Source organism: Scylla paramamosain, chromosome 22 (genome assembly GCF_035594125.1).
Source record: "Scylla paramamosain isolate STU-SP2022 chromosome 22, ASM3559412v1, whole genome shotgun sequence".
Taxonomy (NCBI): Eukaryota; Metazoa; Arthropoda; class Malacostraca; order Decapoda; family Portunidae; genus Scylla; species Scylla paramamosain.
Genome location: NC_087172.1, coordinates 2,670,001 through 2,687,398, shown reverse-complemented (window position 1 = coordinate 2,687,398; position 17,398 = coordinate 2,670,001). Strand labels below are relative to the sequence as shown.

General features: G+C 45.1%; 6 protein-coding genes across 7 annotated transcripts in view; 1 reads left to right on the top strand and 5 right to left on the bottom strand.

Moving 5' to 3' along the window:
* LOC135111425 (histidine-rich glycoprotein-like) overlaps positions 1–17,398 on the top strand; it is a 94,528-nt gene that overhangs the window by 68,818 nt on the left and 8,312 nt on the right. The gene's annotated exons all lie outside the window — the stretch shown is intronic.
* LOC135111847 (histidine-rich glycoprotein-like) lies at positions 796–1,881 on the bottom strand. The gene is made up of 2 exons (XM_064025562.1): positions 1,818–1,881; positions 796–1,505 (listed from the first exon to the last, which is right to left on the bottom strand). The coding sequence occupies exons 1-2, from the start codon at positions 1,827–1,829 to the stop codon at positions 1,194–1,196; spliced, it is 324 nt and encodes a 107-aa protein (XP_063881632.1). The 5' UTR covers positions 1,830–1,881; the 3' UTR covers positions 796–1,193.
* On the bottom strand, positions 4,375–5,374 carry LOC135111842 (histidine-rich glycoprotein-like). Its single transcript, XM_064025558.1, has 2 exons — positions 5,254–5,374; positions 4,375–4,944 (listed from the first exon to the last, which is right to left on the bottom strand). The coding sequence occupies exons 1-2, from the start codon at positions 5,263–5,265 to the stop codon at positions 4,522–4,524; spliced, it is 435 nt and encodes a 144-aa protein (XP_063881628.1). The 5' UTR covers positions 5,266–5,374; the 3' UTR covers positions 4,375–4,521.
* Positions 7,879–8,951, bottom strand: LOC135111841 (uncharacterized histidine-rich protein DDB_G0274557-like). Its single transcript, XM_064025557.1, has 2 exons — positions 8,896–8,951; positions 7,879–8,590 (listed from the first exon to the last, which is right to left on the bottom strand). The coding sequence occupies exons 1-2, from the start codon at positions 8,905–8,907 to the stop codon at positions 8,111–8,113; spliced, it is 492 nt and encodes a 163-aa protein (XP_063881627.1). The 5' UTR covers positions 8,908–8,951; the 3' UTR covers positions 7,879–8,110.
* On the bottom strand, positions 11,528–12,626 carry LOC135111420 (uncharacterized histidine-rich protein DDB_G0274557-like). The gene is made up of 2 exons (XM_064024691.1): positions 12,571–12,626; positions 11,528–12,265 (listed from the first exon to the last, which is right to left on the bottom strand). The coding sequence occupies exons 1-2, from the start codon at positions 12,580–12,582 to the stop codon at positions 11,786–11,788; spliced, it is 492 nt and encodes a 163-aa protein (XP_063880761.1). The 5' UTR covers positions 12,583–12,626; the 3' UTR covers positions 11,528–11,785.
* Positions 15,210–16,376, bottom strand: LOC135111419 (histidine-rich glycoprotein-like). The gene is made up of 2 exons (XM_064024690.1): positions 16,239–16,376; positions 15,210–15,929 (listed from the first exon to the last, which is right to left on the bottom strand). The coding sequence occupies exons 1-2, from the start codon at positions 16,248–16,250 to the stop codon at positions 15,468–15,470; spliced, it is 474 nt and encodes a 157-aa protein (XP_063880760.1). The 5' UTR covers positions 16,251–16,376; the 3' UTR covers positions 15,210–15,467.

Genomic DNA, 17,398 nt, shown 5'->3' with positions numbered 1-17,398 from the left:
ACAGAATAAAGAGTTCAAGACTGAAAAAAAAGTTTATTTGAAGGAGCTATTAATCTCTTCTTAAATGATTCTTAAATGTTTAAGTTCGTACACGAGTGAGCTCAAGATTTTAGTGCATGCGAAACCATACAACGACTGGTGTTTCTGCTTGTTTGCCGGATGAACCTAAACAGAAAACACTCCTAGCCTTGCATCAAGCAGAGAATGTGCTCGTTTGTTCGTGGCTGCGTTCTTTCTTTTGAACATGACTAGCAAGCTTGTCAGTGTTTGCACGAGAGAGTTAAGTTAGAGTTTTCATTATCTCGGTGAAGTAAGAGACACAAGCTTTGTTGTGTGTTGTGTTCCTTATCTGTTCTCTTCGCAGTCACTGTCCAGAGTCATTCATTCCTCCCACCGATTCTTGACCTTCCTCAGACCGTCAATGTACAAGTCCTCAGGCTGCTTTCACTTCCACTGTTTCAATAACTCCCATGTTGTCAATAAAACTTTGTGATACACCAGTGTGCCTGCCTCGGGGTTCCTGCAGCTCATTCTCATAGTGACACTCATGAGTGTAAAGTGAGACAAACACATTAGTAGTAGTGGTAGTAGTAGTAGTAGTAGTTGTAGTAGTAGTAGTAGTAGTGTTAGGAAGTAGTAGTTGTAGTGGTAGTAGTAGGCAGTAGTAATAGTAGTTATAAACAGTAGTAGTAGTAATAGGGTTAGTAGTAGTAGCAGTAGTAGTAATAGTAGTAGTAGTAGTAGTAGTAATAGCAGCAGCAGCAGCAATAGGGTTAGTAGTAGCAGTAGTTGTAATAGTATTAGTAAGGTTAGTTTTAGAAGTACATCATATTCTTGAGGGTAGAGGGAGACGAGCACATCATAGGAGGATAACTTTATTCAGAGGAGTGGGTGAGGGTGCCGGGGCAGGGCGGCACCACACCCGGGTGCCCCCGGGGCGTCTGAGGCGACACATGTGCAAGAGAAAAACCGGCGTAAGCAGAACCGGCCTATCCTGCGCCAGGTGTCGTCGTCTCTCCCTCAGCCTCCTCGGGTAAGCGATTCATTGTTGTCAAGAGACACGCCCCTGCCGCCGTGAGGGAGAGGGCGGCTGCTGAGTGTAGTGGAAAGGTGCGCCTCTAATGGTAGTAGCTGCGGGGGGTAACCGTAGTAGTGGCTGGGGGTAGCCATAGTAGTGGCGGGTGGGCTCTGGGTCAGCAGACCGCTTGTGGGGATGGTAGGGGTGGCGGGTAGTAGTGAGGGTGGCCGTAGTAGCCGTGGTGGTGGTAGCTGTATCTGGACGCGTCAGCATCAGCCGCAGGCTCGGGTTCAGCAGACCGCTTGTGGTGGTGGTGGTGGTAGTAGCCATGGTGGTAGTGAGGGTGGCCATAGTAGTGCTTGGGGTAGCCGTGGTGGTGGTGGTAGTAGGGGCGGGAGGCTTCAGGGTCAGCCTCAGCAAGGGCCTCGGGCTCAGGGTCGGCGTGCACCAGCGCCGCCACTGCCAGGAGGCCCACAGCCGCACACACCTGCACGGGAGAGAGACACTGTCATTCCTTGTCCTCGCCACACTTCACACTGCGAGGCGCGGCACAAAGCTACCTGTCGTTCGGCAGCAAGCTTGTTACTCAACAAAATGTACAGAAGTTTGCATCTGCAGGGAAGAAAACGGTGTGTTCTGATGCTGAATCAAATGTGATAAAAGTAGAAAAGTGAAGTGAGCGAGAAGAATGGCCTAAAACTGAGTAAAATGAGTCAGTTGAAGAGTAAGTCAGCAAAGACTGGATTAGGTGTCGGTGAGTGAGGAAGGCAGCGCCGTGCCAGTGGCAGCCAGTACTCACGTAGAACTTCATGGTTGGTGCTGTTGTTTGCTCACTGCCTTCAGCTCAAGTGTCTGCCAGTTCCGTCCAGCCCACGCCTTATATACCTGCAGCTCAGCCTTCATTGCTTCTGCTTCCCCTCTCTCTCTCTCTCTCTCTCTCTCTCTCTCTCTCTCTCTCTCTCTCTCTCTCTCTCTCTCTCTCTCTCTCTCTCTCTCTCTCTCTCTCTCTCTCTCTCAAATGCAGTAAATAAATACGATTAACGACTGATTATTAAGACAGAGATGCACCATGAAATATACAGATATCAAAATGAAACAATATGTAACGTTCAACTAGAATTAAAAATGTGTAGAGAAGACGTATGGATGAATGATAAATAATGAAATACTATGGAATGTAACATAATGGAATGTAATACAATAAAATAGAACATACGATAAAATTACTGATGAAATAAAGAACATCTTTGATTTGATAACAAAATTCCTCTTGTCAAAGCTGCAAACAAAGTGACTTTATTTATTTAATAATTACCTCATTTCTTTATATTAATATCGTCTAATTTTCCTTACTAATCATGTTTTCCCTTTATCAGTTTCTCCTTTCCTAGTTTTCCTCCCTGTCAGTCTTCCTTTCCTCTCTAATAATTTCCTCTTTACTAATATTTCCTCCATAATCTTCCTCTTGTTACTAATCTTCATCCCGAAATTTTCTACTTTTACTGATTTTTCATCCCTTAACATTTCATCTCAACTAATTTTCCTATTTTCCTAATATTTTTTCTTCATTAACATTTTCTCCTTAATCTTCCTCACTTTACCAATATTCTTTTCCTTCCTAGTTTCCCCCTTTACTTGTTGTCTTGTCCTTGTTTTTCCTTTGCTTCCTGATCCTTCCATTCCTTACCAACTACGCACTGCCGCACTCTTCTTTATTGAAACTTTTACTGATTTTCTAACTTAAGCGCGTTGTGTTTTATATTTTTATTTATTTATTTATGTATTTATTTGTGTGTGTGTGTGTGTGTGTGTGTGTGTGTTTTCTTTTATTGCAGCAGATGCACGGCGCACTACCATTGTATTGAGTGAGAATTATGTCTCTGTTGTTATTACAGTTGTGGTTTTACGCTGTTTACAACTCGATGCAACGCGCCCCTGAAGAGCCACCGGCTGGTTAACACTGTTTACAGCCTGCTGCAACGAGTTCCTCAGTAGCCACGGGTGGGTTTTTGGGTACTGCGCAGAATTATAACTCATTCTATTCAGACTGAATATGGCATGTGAACACTTACAGATAAGTAAAACACATTTGTGATTTTTTTTTTCTTTTTCTCCATTACAATTTATAATCTCATAATTTTTGAGGGATCCATACATGCCCAAAATAAAAAGATGATTTCTGCTGGAACGGACGCCATTCAAAGTCTTTTGGTTTAAATGGCATTGAAAATACAAAGAATAATCCATTTTTCAAAATGGAGATTTTAGTTGGTTCTGTTATCCTCACACATATTAGCAATAAATATCAGAATAAAGAGTTCAAGACTGAGAAAAAAAAAATGTTTATTTGAAGGAGCTGTTAATCTCTTCTTAAATGATTCTTAAGTGTTATAGTTCGTACACGAGTGAGCTCAAGATTTTAGTGCATGCGAAACCATACAACGACTGGTGTTTCTGCTTGTTTGCCGGATGAAACTAAACAGAAAACACTCCTAGCCTTGCATCAAGCAGAGAATGTGCTCGTTCGTTCGTGGCTGCGTTTTTTCTTTTGAACATGACTAGCAAGCTTGTCAGTGTTTGCACGAGAGAGTTAAGTTAGAGTTTTCATTATCTCGGTGAAGTAAGAGACACAAGCTTTGTTGTGTGTTGTGTTCCTTATCTGTTCTCTTGGCAGTCACTGTCCAGAGTCATTCATTCCTCCCACCGATTCTTGACCTTCCTCAGACCGTCAATGTACAAGTCCTCAGGCTGCTCTCACTTCCACTATTCAAATAACTCCCATGTTGTCAATAAAACTTTGTGATACACCAGTCTGCCTGCCTCGGGGTTCTTGCAGCTAATACTCATAGTGACACTCATGAGTGTAAAGTGAGACAAACACATTAGTAGTAGTGGTAGTAGCAGTAGTAGTAGTAGTAGTTGTAGTGGTAGTAGTAGTAGTGTTAGGCAGTAGTAGTAGTAGTTGTAGTAGTAGTAGTAGTAGGCAGTAGTAGTAGTAATTATAAATAATAGCAATAGTAATAGGGTTAGTAGTAGTAGTAGTAGTAGTAGTAATAGCAGCAGCAGCAGCAATAGGGTTAGTAGTAGCAGTACGAGTAGTTGTAATAGTATTAGTAAGGTTAGTTTTAGAAGTACATCATATTCTTGAGGGTAGAGGGAGACGAGCACATCATAGGAGGATAACTTTATTCAGAGGAGTGGGTGAGGGTGCCGGGGCAGGGCGGCACCACACCCGGGTGCCCCTTGGGCGTCTGAGGCGATACATTTGCAAGAGAAAACCGGCGTGAGCAGAACCGGCCTATCCTGCGGCAGGTGTCGTCGCCTCTCCCTCATCCTCCTCGGGTAAGTGCTTCGTTGTTGTCAAGAGACACGCCCCTGCCGCCGTGAGCGAGAGGGCGGCTGCTGAGTGTAGTGGAAAGGTGCGCCTCTAATGGTAGTAGCTGCGGGGGTAACCGTAGTAGTAGTAGCCAGGGTAGCCATAGTAGTGGCGGGTGGGCTCTGGGTCAGCAGACCGCTTGTGGGGATGGTAGGGGGTGGCGGTAGTAGTGAGGGTGGCCGTAGTAGGCGTGGTGGTGGTAGCTGTATTTGGACGCGTCAGCATCGGCTGCAGCCTCTGGCTCAGCAGACCGCTTGTGGGGATGGTAGGGGTGGCGGTAGTAGTGAGGGTGGCCGTAGTAGCCGTGGTGGTGGTAGCTGTATCTGGACGCGTCAGCATCAGCCGCAGGCTCGGGTTCAGCAGACCGCTTGTGGTGGTGGTGGTGGTAGTAGCCGTGGTGGTAGTGAGGGTGGCCGTAGTAGTGCTTGGGGTAGCCGTGGTGGTGGTAGTAGGGGCGGGAGGCTTCAGGGTCAGCCTCAGCAAGGGCCTCGGGCTCAGGGTCGGCGTGCACCAGCGCCGCCACTGCCAGGAGGCCCACAGCCGCACACACCTGCACGGGAGAGACACTGTCATTCCTCGTCCTCACCACACTGCACACTGCGAGGCGCGGCACAAAGCTACCTGTCATTTGGCAGCAAGCTTGTTACTCAACAAAATATACAGAGGTTTGCATCTGCAGGGAAGAAAACGGTGTGTTCTGATGCTGAATCAAATGTGATAAAAGTCGAAAAGTGAGTGAGCGAGAAGAATGGCCTAAAACTGAGTAAAATGAGTCAGTTGAAGAGTAAGTCAGCAAAGACTGGATTAGGTGTCGGTGAGTGAGGAAGGCAGCGCCGTGCGAGTGGCAGCCAGTACTCACGTAGAACTTCATGGTTGGTGCTGTTGTTTGCTCACTGCCTTCAGCCCAAGTGTCTGCCAGTCCCGTCCAGCCCACGCCTTATATACCTGCAACTCAGCCTTCATTGCTTCTGCTTCCTCTCTCTCTCTCTCTCTCTCTCTCTCTCTCTCTCTCTCTCTCTCTCTCTCTCTCTCTCTCTCTCTCTCTCTCTCTCTCTCTCTCTCTCTCGTTCTGACTCTTTCATATGCAGTAAATAAATACGACTGACGGCTTATTGTTAAGACTGATAAGACGTTGAGATATATAGATAATAAGATGAAGCAATATGTAATGTTCAAGTAAAATTAAAATGTGTAGAGTAGATGTATGGATGAATGATAACTAATGAAATAAAATTGAATTTAGCATAATGAAATACAATATAATAGCGTAGAACAGCTGATGAAATTACTGATGAAATAGAAAACAATCTTGAATTGATAATAAGAATCCATTTGTGAAAACTAAAGTGACGATTTATTTAATATCTATCTTATTTCTTTTTATTAATATCATCTGAATTTCCTTACTAATCATGATTACCCTCTATGTTTTTTTTTTCTTTTCTTGTTTTCCTGCTTTTATTAATCTTCTTTTTCTTCTCTAATAATTTCTCCTTTACTAATATTTCCTCCATAATCTTTCTCTCCTTACTAATCTTTATCCCGAGATTTTCACCCTTTACTGATTTTTCTTCTGTTAACATTTTGTCTTTACTAATTTTCCTCTTTTTCCCATTTTTTTCTTTATTAACATTTTTTCCGTAATCTTCCTCACTTTACCAATCTTCTCTTCCTATTCTCCCCTTTACTAGTTGTCGTCTTTATTTTTCCATTTTTTTTTTTTCCTGATCCTTCCATTCCTTACCAACTTATGCACTGCCACACTCTTCTTTATTAACACTTTCACTGCGGCTTCTAACTTCTGCGCATTGCGTTTGTGTGTGTGTGTGTGTGTGTGTGTGTGTGTGTGTGTGTGTGTGTGTGTGTGTGTGTGTGTGTGTGTGTGTGTGTGTGTGTGTGTGTCTGTGTGTGTGTGTTTTTTTTTTTTCTTTTTCTCTTATTGCAGCAGATGGACGGCGCACCAACAGTGTATTGTATTAAGAATTGTATTGAGTGAGAATTGTGCTACTGTTGTTATTACTGTTGTTGTTTTACACTGTTTGCAAGTCGCTGCAACGCGGCGCCCCTCAGGAGCCATGGAAGGGTTTACACTGTTTACAACTCGCTGCAACGCGCCCCTCAGGAGCTACGGGAGGGTTTGGGCACCGTCCGAAATTATAACTCATCCGAATCAGACTGAATCTGGCATGTGAACATCTATAGATAAGTAAAACACATTATTATTATTATTTTTTTATTTTTTTTTTTATTTAAGTACAATATACAGGCCCTTAGTTCTTCAGCGATTCACACACACCTAAAATGAAAAGATGATTTCTGCTGGAACGGACTCCATTTAAAGTCTTTTGATTAACATATGAGAGAAAAATAATTTTGAAAAATAAGATTTAATTGGTTCTCTTATTCACACATATATCAGCATTCTTATGAAATGAATAAATAACAAACTAAGAGTTCAAGACTAAAAAATTGGTTATTTCAAGGAATTATTAATTTCTTCGTAAATTATTTTAGTGCATGCGAAGCCGCACAACGACTGGTGTTTCAGCTTGTTTGCTGGATGAAACTAAACAGAAAACACTCCTAGCCTCGCATCAGCCAGAGGATGTGCTCGTTTGTTCGTGCGTGCGTTCCTTGTCTGTGGACATGACTGGCGAGCTTGTCAGTGTCTGTACGAGAGGGTAAGTTAAAGTTTTGATTATCTCGGTGAAGTAAGAGACACAAGCTCTATTGTGTGTCGTGTTCCTTAACTCTTCTCTTCACAGTCACCGTCCAGAGTCACTCATTCCTCCCACCGGTTCTTGACCTTTCTCAGACCGTCAGTGTACAAGTCCTCAGGCTGCTTTCACTTCCACTGTTCCAATAACCTCCTTGTTGTCAATAAAACTTTGCGATACAGCAGTGTCTCCGTCTCGCAGTTGCTGTAACTAATGCTTCTATCGGCAGTCATGAGTGTAAAGTGAGAGATACACATCAGGAGTAACAGTAGTAGTAGTAGTAGTAGTAGTAGCAGTAATAGTAGTTGATGTGAATCATGCAAACACACCAGGCTGTTTCAGTAGGCTTTTATTAGACACAAAAACTGGTACTCTGGAACAAAGTAAAGTAATCGATTTATAACCATAAACAACCATGGAATCCCGTAACAGTACAATACAATGTAAAGGCAACAAACACACACACCCACATACACACCTGGCTTGGATGGCTGACATGGTGGAAGTGGCCGCACGATAGTCCACCAGGGTGTGAAATCACTTCGTTAATCACTCATTAACAACTCATTACAAATGATAATTACAGTCATCCCTTGATCATCTGTTACCACATTAGTAATAATAGTAGTAGTAGTAGTAGTAGTAGTAGTAGTAGTAGTAGTAGTAGTAGTAATAGTAGTAGTAGTAGTAGTAGTAGGGTTAATAGTTGTAGTAGGATTAGTCGTAGTAGTACATCATAGTCATGAGGGTGGATGTAGACAAGCACATCATTGGAGGATAACTTTATTCAGATGAGTGGGTGAGGGTGCCGGGGCGGGGCGTCTGGGGCGACACCTGCGCGCGAGAAAAACCGGCGTGAGCAGAACCGGCCTATCCTGCGGCTGGTATCGTCGCCTCTCCCTCAGCCGCCACGGGTAAGCGTTTCGTTGTTGTTAGGACACATGCCCCTACCGCCGAGAGAGAGAAGGCGGCTGCTGGGTGTGGCGGAAAGATGCGCTTCTAGTGGTAGTATTTGCGGGGGTAACCGTAGTAGTAGCGGTGGCCGTAACCGTAGTAGTGGCCGGGGTAGCCGTAGTAGTGGCCGTGGTAGTAGGCGCGGCTGGGCTCAGGGGAAGCGTCAGCGCTGGGCTCTGGGTCAGCAGAACGCTTGTGGGGGTGGTGGGGGTGGCCGTAGTAGTGAGGGTGGCCGTAGTAGTGAGGGTGGCCGTAGTAGCGAGGGTGGCCGTAGTAGCCGTGGCGGTGGTAGTTGTATCTGGACGCGTCAGCATCAGCCGCAGCCTCGGGTTCAGCAGACCGCTTGTGGTGGTGGTGGTGGTAGTAGCCGTAGTGGTGGTAAGGGCGGCCGTAATAGTAGTAGGGGTAGCCATGGTGGTGGTAGTAGGGGCGGGAGGCTTCAGGGTCAGCCTCAGCGAGGGCCTCGGGCTCAGGGTCGGCGTGCACCAGCGCCGCCACTGCCAGGAGGCCCACAGCCGCACACACCTGCAAGGGAAAAACACTGTCATTCCTCGTCCTCGCCACACTGCACACTGCGAGGCGCGGCACAAAGGCTACCTGTCACTTGGCAGCAAGTTGTTACTCAACAAAATGTACAAAAGTTTGTATCTGCAGGAAAGAAAACGGTGTCTTCTGATGCTGAATCAAATGTGATAAAAGTAGAAAAGTGAGTGAGAAGAATGGCCTAAAACTGAGTAAAATGAGTCAGTGGAAGAGTAAGTCAGCAAAGACTGGATTAGGTGTCGGTGAGTGAGGAAGGCAGCGCCGTGCGAGTGGCAGCCAGTACTCACGTAGAACTTCATGGTTGGTGCTGTTGTTTGCTCACTGCCTTTAGCCCAAGTGTCTCTGCCAGTCCCGTCCAGCCCACGCCTTATATACCTGCAGCTCAGCCTTCATTGCTTCTCCTTCCCCTCTCTCTCTCTCTCTCTCTCTCTCTCTCTCTCTCTCTCTCTCTCTCTCTCTCTCTCTCTCTCTCTCTCTCTCTCTCTTAAGTTTAATAATTAAATGACATTTCCAATCTATTAATAACACAAGGAGATAAATCATGTAGGAGATAGATAAGTAGATAAGGTAATATTTAAATTTGAATTAAAATAAAAAATGAGGAGATAATATGTATGAGTAAATGATAAATTATGAAACAAAACTTTTTTGAGTTGGCGAAAAAGAATAATCCCTTTTTCAAAACTGAAAACAATGTCAGTTGGTTTATTTGCTAAAACAATACGCAATACGTAAAAAAGAATGTTTGAATTGGAATGTTTATATTAATGACTGCTTTTCTTCTAATTAATCTTCCTTCCTTATATTTCACTCCCTAATTTTTCTCCCTTCTCCATTTTTTTTTCTTTCCTGTTTGTTTTGACTTTACCAGTCTTCCTCTTCAACCTGATTATTTTCCTTTACTAGTGTTTCATCTGCAACCAATTTTCAATCTGTAGTACAACACCACCTCTCTTATACTAAAACTCTCCCCCTTTTCCCTCACCGAAACGCAGGTGTTTGAGGCAACTGACAGTAACTGATTCTTTGCTGCCCCCTTCTACTTTCCCTATCCTCTTTTTCAGTCCGAAGCTGAATCTTACAAATGTTCTGCCATCCGGCTATGACTGAAGAGTCACTCTCGAACTAAATTTATATTTGCTGTATATCTCTCACCTTTATTAGTTATATAGAATTCCTTGACCGTTTAACTTCGAAATGGAGCACATCCTGACTCTCTTCCCTTTTGCAGAGATCTTCATTCTTGGAGACCTCAATGTTCACTACCAGCTATGGGTTTCCTCTTTCTTCATTGACCATCCTAGTGAACTAGCCTTTCATTTTGCTATCCTCCACGACTTAGAACAATTGGTGCAACACCCTTTTCGTAATCCTGACCGTCTCGGATATACGCACAACATTCTTGACCTTTTTCTAACCTCTAATCCTTCTACTTATGTTTAATTTAGTCTGTCTTCTCCGCTGGGCTCCTCCGATCACAACCTCGTATATGAATCTTGTCCTATCGCTCCAAAGGAGCGATAGGACAACATACATATACGAGGTATCTTTGGAAGATCGAAAGGATCCTCTTTGGATCAGCTTTGGAGGATCCAAAGGATCCTCCAAAGCTGAGGTGCCTCTGGGATTTTGTCTTTGCTAATTATGGAGGGGAGTTGAGGAGACATTATTTAGATTTTCCTTGGAATGACTACTGCTTCCGTGTCAAAGACCAGTTTTTGTGTGCTGAGTGCCTACCAGAGGTGATAGTGTCAAACATGGAGGAGTACATTCTTTACTCCTTCTCCCGCCTTAACCCTTCCAGACCTTTGTTTAACACAGCCTGTTCTCGTGCTATGCATTATACAGAGGTGGCCCACAAAAGGTACTTGAGCCTTCTATCACCTGAGTTTCATGCACTTTACATTTCTGCCAAAAATCATGCCAAGTCTGTTCTCCAGCCAGCCAAAAAGTCCTTCATCAAGAAAAAGTGTCAAAATCTTTCTTGATCTAACTCTCCTCGTGATCTCTGCCACTTAGCCAAAGTTATCTCAAACAACTTTTTTATAATCCTTTAATGTTAATGAAAGGAATAGGTAAATTCTATAGTAATAATTTCTTAGATAAAACTCCACAGAAAACACACAGCGTACACTTCAAGCCAGTGGGTGTGTTGGTTTGTTTGTTTGTGCTCTCCTTGTATTTGGACATGAGGGGCGGGCTTGTCAGTGATTATGAGAGAGTAAGGTAAGGATTTAATCATCACCGTGAAGTAAATGAAGCAAAATCTTTATTTTGTGTTGTGTTCCTTAATTCTTCTCTTCACAGTCACCATCAATAATCATTCATTTCTCCCGCCAGTTCTTGACCTTCCCCAGATCGTCAGTGTACAAGTCCTTGTTTCTTATGTAAGAGAGGTGCTGACCAAGGGCAACAAAAAGACAGAGAGAACAAAAAAAGGCCCACTGAGAGTGCCATTCCCGAAAAAAAAGTCAAAAGCATCATCAAAATTGGAGGATGAGTGTGTTGAAATATCGCGCTTAAAAGTTCATAGGAAGGAGGAAATACAGAGGGTAGGAAGTTTCACAGTTTACAAAAAAAAAAAAAAAAGAGTAATTGAGAACACTGGTAAACTCTTGCATTATAGAGGAGAACAAGTTTGTGTTGACAACAGCAGTTTTATTATCTTGTATGCGATAATGAAAACTTTATGAAACAACAGTGTACCCGCCTTGCAGTTGTCCACTGGTTACAGCAGTGTGCCCTGCCTGCCCACGGTTGTTGTAGAGAAGGGGAACAGATGCATATCGTGTCAGTTATGAGGGTAAAGGGAGACAAGCACATATAGTAGTAGTAGTAGTAGTTGTTGTAGTAGAAGTAGTTGTAGTAGTAGTAGTTAGTCAATAGTGTCAGTCATGAGGGTAGAGGGACACAAGCACATTAGTGGAGAGTAACTTTATTCAGGCGAGTGGATGAGGATGCCGGGGCGGGGCGGCGCCTCACCCGGGTGCCCCGGGGCGTCTGGGGCGACACCTGCGCGCGAGAAAAACCGGCGTGAGCAGAACCGGCCTATCCTGCGGCTGGTATCGTCGCCTCTCCCTCAGCCGCCACGGGTAAGCGTTTCGTTGTTGTTAGGACACATGCCCCTACCGCCGAGAGAGAGAAGGCGGCTGCTGGGTGTGGCGGAAAGATGCGCTTCTAGTGGTAGTATTTGCGGGGGTAACCGTAGTAGTAGCGGTGGCCGTAACCGTAGTAGTGGCCGGGGTAGCCGTAGTAGTGGCCGTGGTAGTAGGCGCGGCTGGGCTCAGGGGAAGCGTCAGCGCTGGGCTCTGGGTCAGCAGAACGCTTGTGGGGGTGGTGGGGGTGGCCGTAGTAGTGAGGGTGGCCGTAGTAGTGAGGGTGGCCGTAGTAGCGAGGGTGGCCGTAGTAGCCGTGGCGGTGGTAGTTGTATCTGGACGCGTCAGCATCAGCCGCAGCCTCGGGTTCAGCAGACCGCTTGTGGTGGTGGTGGTGGTAGTAGCCGTAGTGGTGGTAAGGGCGGCCGTAATAGTAGTAGGGGTAGCCATGGTGGTGGTAGTAGGGGCGGGAGGCTTCAGGGTCAGCCTCAGCGAGGGCCTCGGGCTCAGGGTCGGCGTGCACCAGCGCCGCCACTGCCAGGAGGCCCACAGCCGCACACACCTGCAAGGGAAAAACACTGTCATTCCTCGTCCTCGCCACACTGCACACTGCGAGGCGCGGCACAAAGGCTACCTGTCACTTGGCAGCAAGTTGTTACTCAACAAAATGTACAAAAGTTTGTATCTGCAGGAAAGAAAACGGTGTCTTCTGATGCTGAATCAAATGTGATAAAAGTAGAAAAGTGAGTGAGAAGAATGGCCTAAAACTGAGTAAAATGAGTCAGTGGAAGAGTAAGTCAGCAAAGACTGGATTAGGTGTCGGTGAGTGAGGAAGGCAGCGCCGTGCGAGTGGCAGCCAGTACTCACGTAGAACTTCATGGTTGGTGCTGTTGTTTGCTCACTGCCTTTAGCCCAAGTGTCTCTGCCAGTCCCGTCCAGCCCACGCCTTATATACCTGCAGCTCAGCCTTCATTGCTTCTCCTTCCCCTCTCTCTCTCTCTCTCTCTCTCTCTCTCTCTCTCTCTCTCTCTCTCTCTCTCTCTCTCTCTCTCTCTCTCTCTCTCTCTCTCTCTTAAGTTTAATAATTAAATGACATTTCCAATCTATTAATAACACAAGGAGATAAATCATGTAGGAGATAGATAAGTAGATAAGGTAATATTTAAATTTGAATTAAAATAAAAAATGAGGAGATAATATGTATGAGTAAATGATAAATTATGAAACAAAACTTTTTTGAGTTGGCGAAAAAGAATAATCCCTTTTTCAAAACTGAAAACAATGTCAGTTGGTTTATTTGCTAAAACAATACGCAATACGTAAAAAAGAATGTTTGAATTGGAATGTTTATATTAATGACTGCTTTTCTTCTAATTAATCTTCCTTCCTTATATTTCACTCCCTAATTTTTCTCCCTTCTCCATTTTTTTTTCTTTCCTGTTTGTTTTGACTTTACCAGTCTTCCTCTTCAACCTGATTATTTTCCTTTACTAGTGTTTCATCTGCAACCAATTTTCAATCTGTAGTACAACACCACCTCTCTTATACTAAAACTCTCCCCCTTTTCCCTCACCGAAACGCAGGTGTTTGAGGCAACTGACAGTAACTGATTCTTTGCTGCCCCCTTCTACTTTCCCTATCCTCTTTTTCAGTCCGAAGCTGAATCTTACAAATGTTCTGCCATCCGGCTATGACTGAAGAGTCACTCTCGAACTAAATTTATATTTGCTGTATATCTCTCACCTTTATTAGTTATATAGAATTCCTTGACCGTTTAACTTCGAAATGGAGCACATCCTGACTCTCTTCCCTTTTGCAGAGATCTTCATTCTTGGAGACCTCAATGTTCACTACCAGCTATGGGTTTCCTCTTTCTTCATTGACCATCCTAGTGAACTAGCCTTTCATTTTGCTATCCTCCACGACTTAGAACAATTGGTGCAACACCCTTTTCGTAATCCTGACCGTCTCGGATATACGCACAACATTCTTGACCTTTTTCTAACCTCTAATCCTTCTACTTATGTTTAATTTAGTCTGTCTTCTCCGCTGGGCTCCTCCGATCACAACCTCGTATATGAATCTTGTCCTATCGCTCCAAAGGAGCGATAGGACAACATACATATACGAGGTATCTTTGGAGGATCGAAAGGATCCTCTTTGGATCAGCTTTGGAGGATCCAAAGGATCCTCCAAAGCTGAGGTGCCTCTGGGATTTTGTCTTTGCTAATTATGGAGGGGAGTTGAGGAGATATTATTTAGATTTTCCTTGGAATGACTACTGCTTCCGTGTCAAAGACCAGTTTTTGTGTGCTGAGTGCCTACCAGAGGTGATAGTGTCAAACATGGAGGAGTACATTCTTTACTCCTTCTCCCGCCTTAACCCTTCCAGACCTTTGTTTAACACAGCCTGTTCTCGTGCTATGCATTATACAGAGGTGGCCCACAAAAGGTACTTGAGCCTTCTATCACCTGAGTTTCATGCACTTTACATTTCTGCCAAAAATCATGCCAAGTCTGTTCTCCAGCCAGCCAAAAAGTCCTTCATCAAGAGAAAGTGTCAAAATCTTTCTTGATCTAACTCTCCTCGTGATCTCTGCCACTTAGCCAAAGTTATCTCAAACAACTTTTTTATAATCCTTTAATGTTAATGAAAGGAATAGGTAAATTCTATAGTAATAATTTCTTAGATAAAACTCCACAGAAAACACACAGCGTACACTTCAAGCCAGTGGGTGTGTTGGTTTGTTTGTTTGTGCTCTCCTTGTATTTGGACATGAGGGGCGGGCTTGTCAGTGATTATGAGAGAGTAAGGTAAGGATTTAATCATCACCGTGAAGTAAATGAAGCAAAATCTTTATTTTGTGTTGTGTTCCTTAATTCTTCTCTTCACAGTCACCATCAATAATCATTCATTTCTCCCGCCAGTTCTTGACCTTCCCCAGATCGTCAGTGTACAAGTCCTTGTTTCTTATGTAAGAGAGGTGCTGACCAAGGGCAACAAAAAGACAGAGAGAACAAAAAAAGGCCCACTGAGAGTGCCATTCCCGAAAAAAAAGTCAAAAGTATCATCAAAATTGGAGGATGAGTGTGTTGAAATATCGCGCTTAAAAGTTCATAGGAAGGAGGAAATACAGAGGGTAGGAAGTTTCACAGTTTACAAAAAAAAAAAAAAAGAGTAATTGAGAACACTGGTAAACTCTTGCATTATAGAGGAGAACAAGTTTGTGTTGACAACAGCAGTTTTATTATCTTGTATGCGATAATGAAAACTTTATGAAACAACAGTGTACCCGCCTTGCAGTTGTCCACTGGCTGCAGCAGTGTGCCCTGCCTGCCCACGGTTGTTGTAGAGAAGGGGAACAGATGCATATCGTGTCAGTTATGAGGGTAAAGGGAGACAAGCACATATAGTAGTAGTAGTAGTAGTAGTTGTAGTAGAAGTAGTTGTAGTAGTAGTAGTTAGTCAATAGTGTCAGTCATGAGGGTAGAGGGACACAAGCACATTAGTGGAGAGTAACTTTATTCAGGCGAGTGGATGAGGATGCCGGGGCGGGGCGGCGCCTCACCCGGGTGCCCCGGGGCGTCTGGGGCGACACCTGCGCGCGAGAAAAACCGGCGTGAGCAGAACCGGCCTATCCTGCGGCTGGTATCGTCGCCTCTCCCTCAGCCGCCTCGGGTAAGCGTTTCGTTGTTGTTAGGACACATGCCCCTACCGCCGAGAGAGAGAAGGCGGCTGCTGGGTGTGGCGGAAAGATGCGCTTCTAGTGGTAGTATTTGCGGGGGTAACCGTAGTAGTAGCGGTGGCCATAACCGTAGTAGTGGCCGGGGTAGCCGTAGTAGTGGCCGTGGTAGTAGGCGCGGCTGGGCTCAGGGGAAGCGTCAGCGCTGGGCTCTGGGTCAGCAGAACGCTTGTGGGGGTGGTGGGGGTGGCCGTAGTAGTGAGGGTGGCCGTAGTAGCGAGGGTGGCCGTAGTAGCCGTGGCGGTGGTAGTTGTATCTGGACGCGTCAGCATCAGCCGCAGCCTCGGGTTCAGCAGACCGCTTGTGGTGGTGGTGGTGGTAGTAGCCGTAGTGGTGGTAAGGGCGGCCGTAATAGTAGTAGGGGTAGCCATAGTGGTGGTAGTAGGGGCGGGAGGCTTCAGGGTCAGCCTCAGCAAGGGCCTCGGGCTCAGGGTCGGCGTGCACCAGCGCCACCACTGCCAGGAGGCCCACAGCCGCACACACCTGCACGGGAAAAAACACTGTCATTCCTCGTCCTCGCCACACTGCACACTGCGAGGCGCGGCACAAAGGTACCTGTCATTTGGCAGCAAGATGTTACTCAACAAAATGTACAAAAGTTTGTATCTGCAGGAAAGAAAACGGTGTGTTCTGATGCTGAATCAAATGTGATAAAAGTAGAAAAGTGAGTGAGCGAGAAGAATGGCCTAAAACTGAGTAAAATGAGTCAGTTGAAGAGTAAGTCAGCAAAGACTACATTAGGTATCGGTGAGTGAGGAAGGCAGCGCCGTGCGAGTGGCAGCCAGTACTCACGTAGAACTTCATGGTTGGTGCTGTTGTTTGCTCACTGCCTTCAGCCCAAGTGTCCCTGCCAGTTCCGTCCAGCCCACGCCTTATATACCTGCAAGCCGGCTTTCACGGGAGGAGCGCCCCGCCCATCTCTCCACTCTAGTTGACCGCAACACACCTGTCCATAACGTTGACTTAACGGGGGCGTCCCGTGGTCTCTCCCGTGCTGTCTCGATGCACTACACTGGCGACCCTCATGACAAGGGTGATTAAAGGCCATATTTCCTCCTCGCAGCTCCTTCACCTGCAGTACAACGCGTTGCTCCGATCGCTGACTGGTCTTCCTTTCTTCCAATTGTGTTGATGACAGAGATCAGAGGCGCGTGTGCTTCTGTGTCGAGCTGGTGGTGTTGAGGTCGTCGGATATTAGCAGTAGTAGTTGTTATGATGGTTTAGGTTTATGGTAAATAGATGAGTTAGTGATATGCTAATTCTCGTGTCTTTGCTCAGTAGACTGTTCTTAGTTACTGTATATGTGAAAAGTGGTCTGGCCATGGGCAACAATAACTGGCGAAAAAGGAGCCCATTAGAGTTGCCAGACTCTAGTGGAGATAGTGAAGGTAGTTACAAAATTGCCTGGGGAAGTGTCTTGAAATTTCCCTCTTGTAGGAGTTAAAGTCACAGGCAGGAGAAAATACTGAAGCAAGCAGGGAATTAAAGAGTGTACTGTAGTAGGATAATATTGAAATATCATTAGTGCTCGCATCTGAGGACTAGGTTTGCTTGTGTTACGTTAAGTTTGGATTCATTCAGTTCATTAATTTCATTGCTGATTATATCTAATTGTGTAAATCACAATATGGAAGAGCATCAGTGTTTGGAAATTAGAAGGCTAAGGGTATTTCCTCCATGCCGCCAGAGCGTACTAGCATTGCCTTCGTCGAGTTGCTCTTTGAATTCCTCCGTAGTCCCACCACCCTGGCTGTGTTACCTAGCGAGGCAGAATCACAACCACTACGGAGAAAGTTATGCTACATCAATACGTGCGTGTTTAAAAAAAAAATTAAACTTTTTTCTCCTATGTAATACAATTACCTTTGTTGCCTGATTTAGCCGAGACCAATATTAGCTGACTTAGGTTAGCCATAGACCGCGAGATGACGCCGCACCGCCTCCGTAAGTGG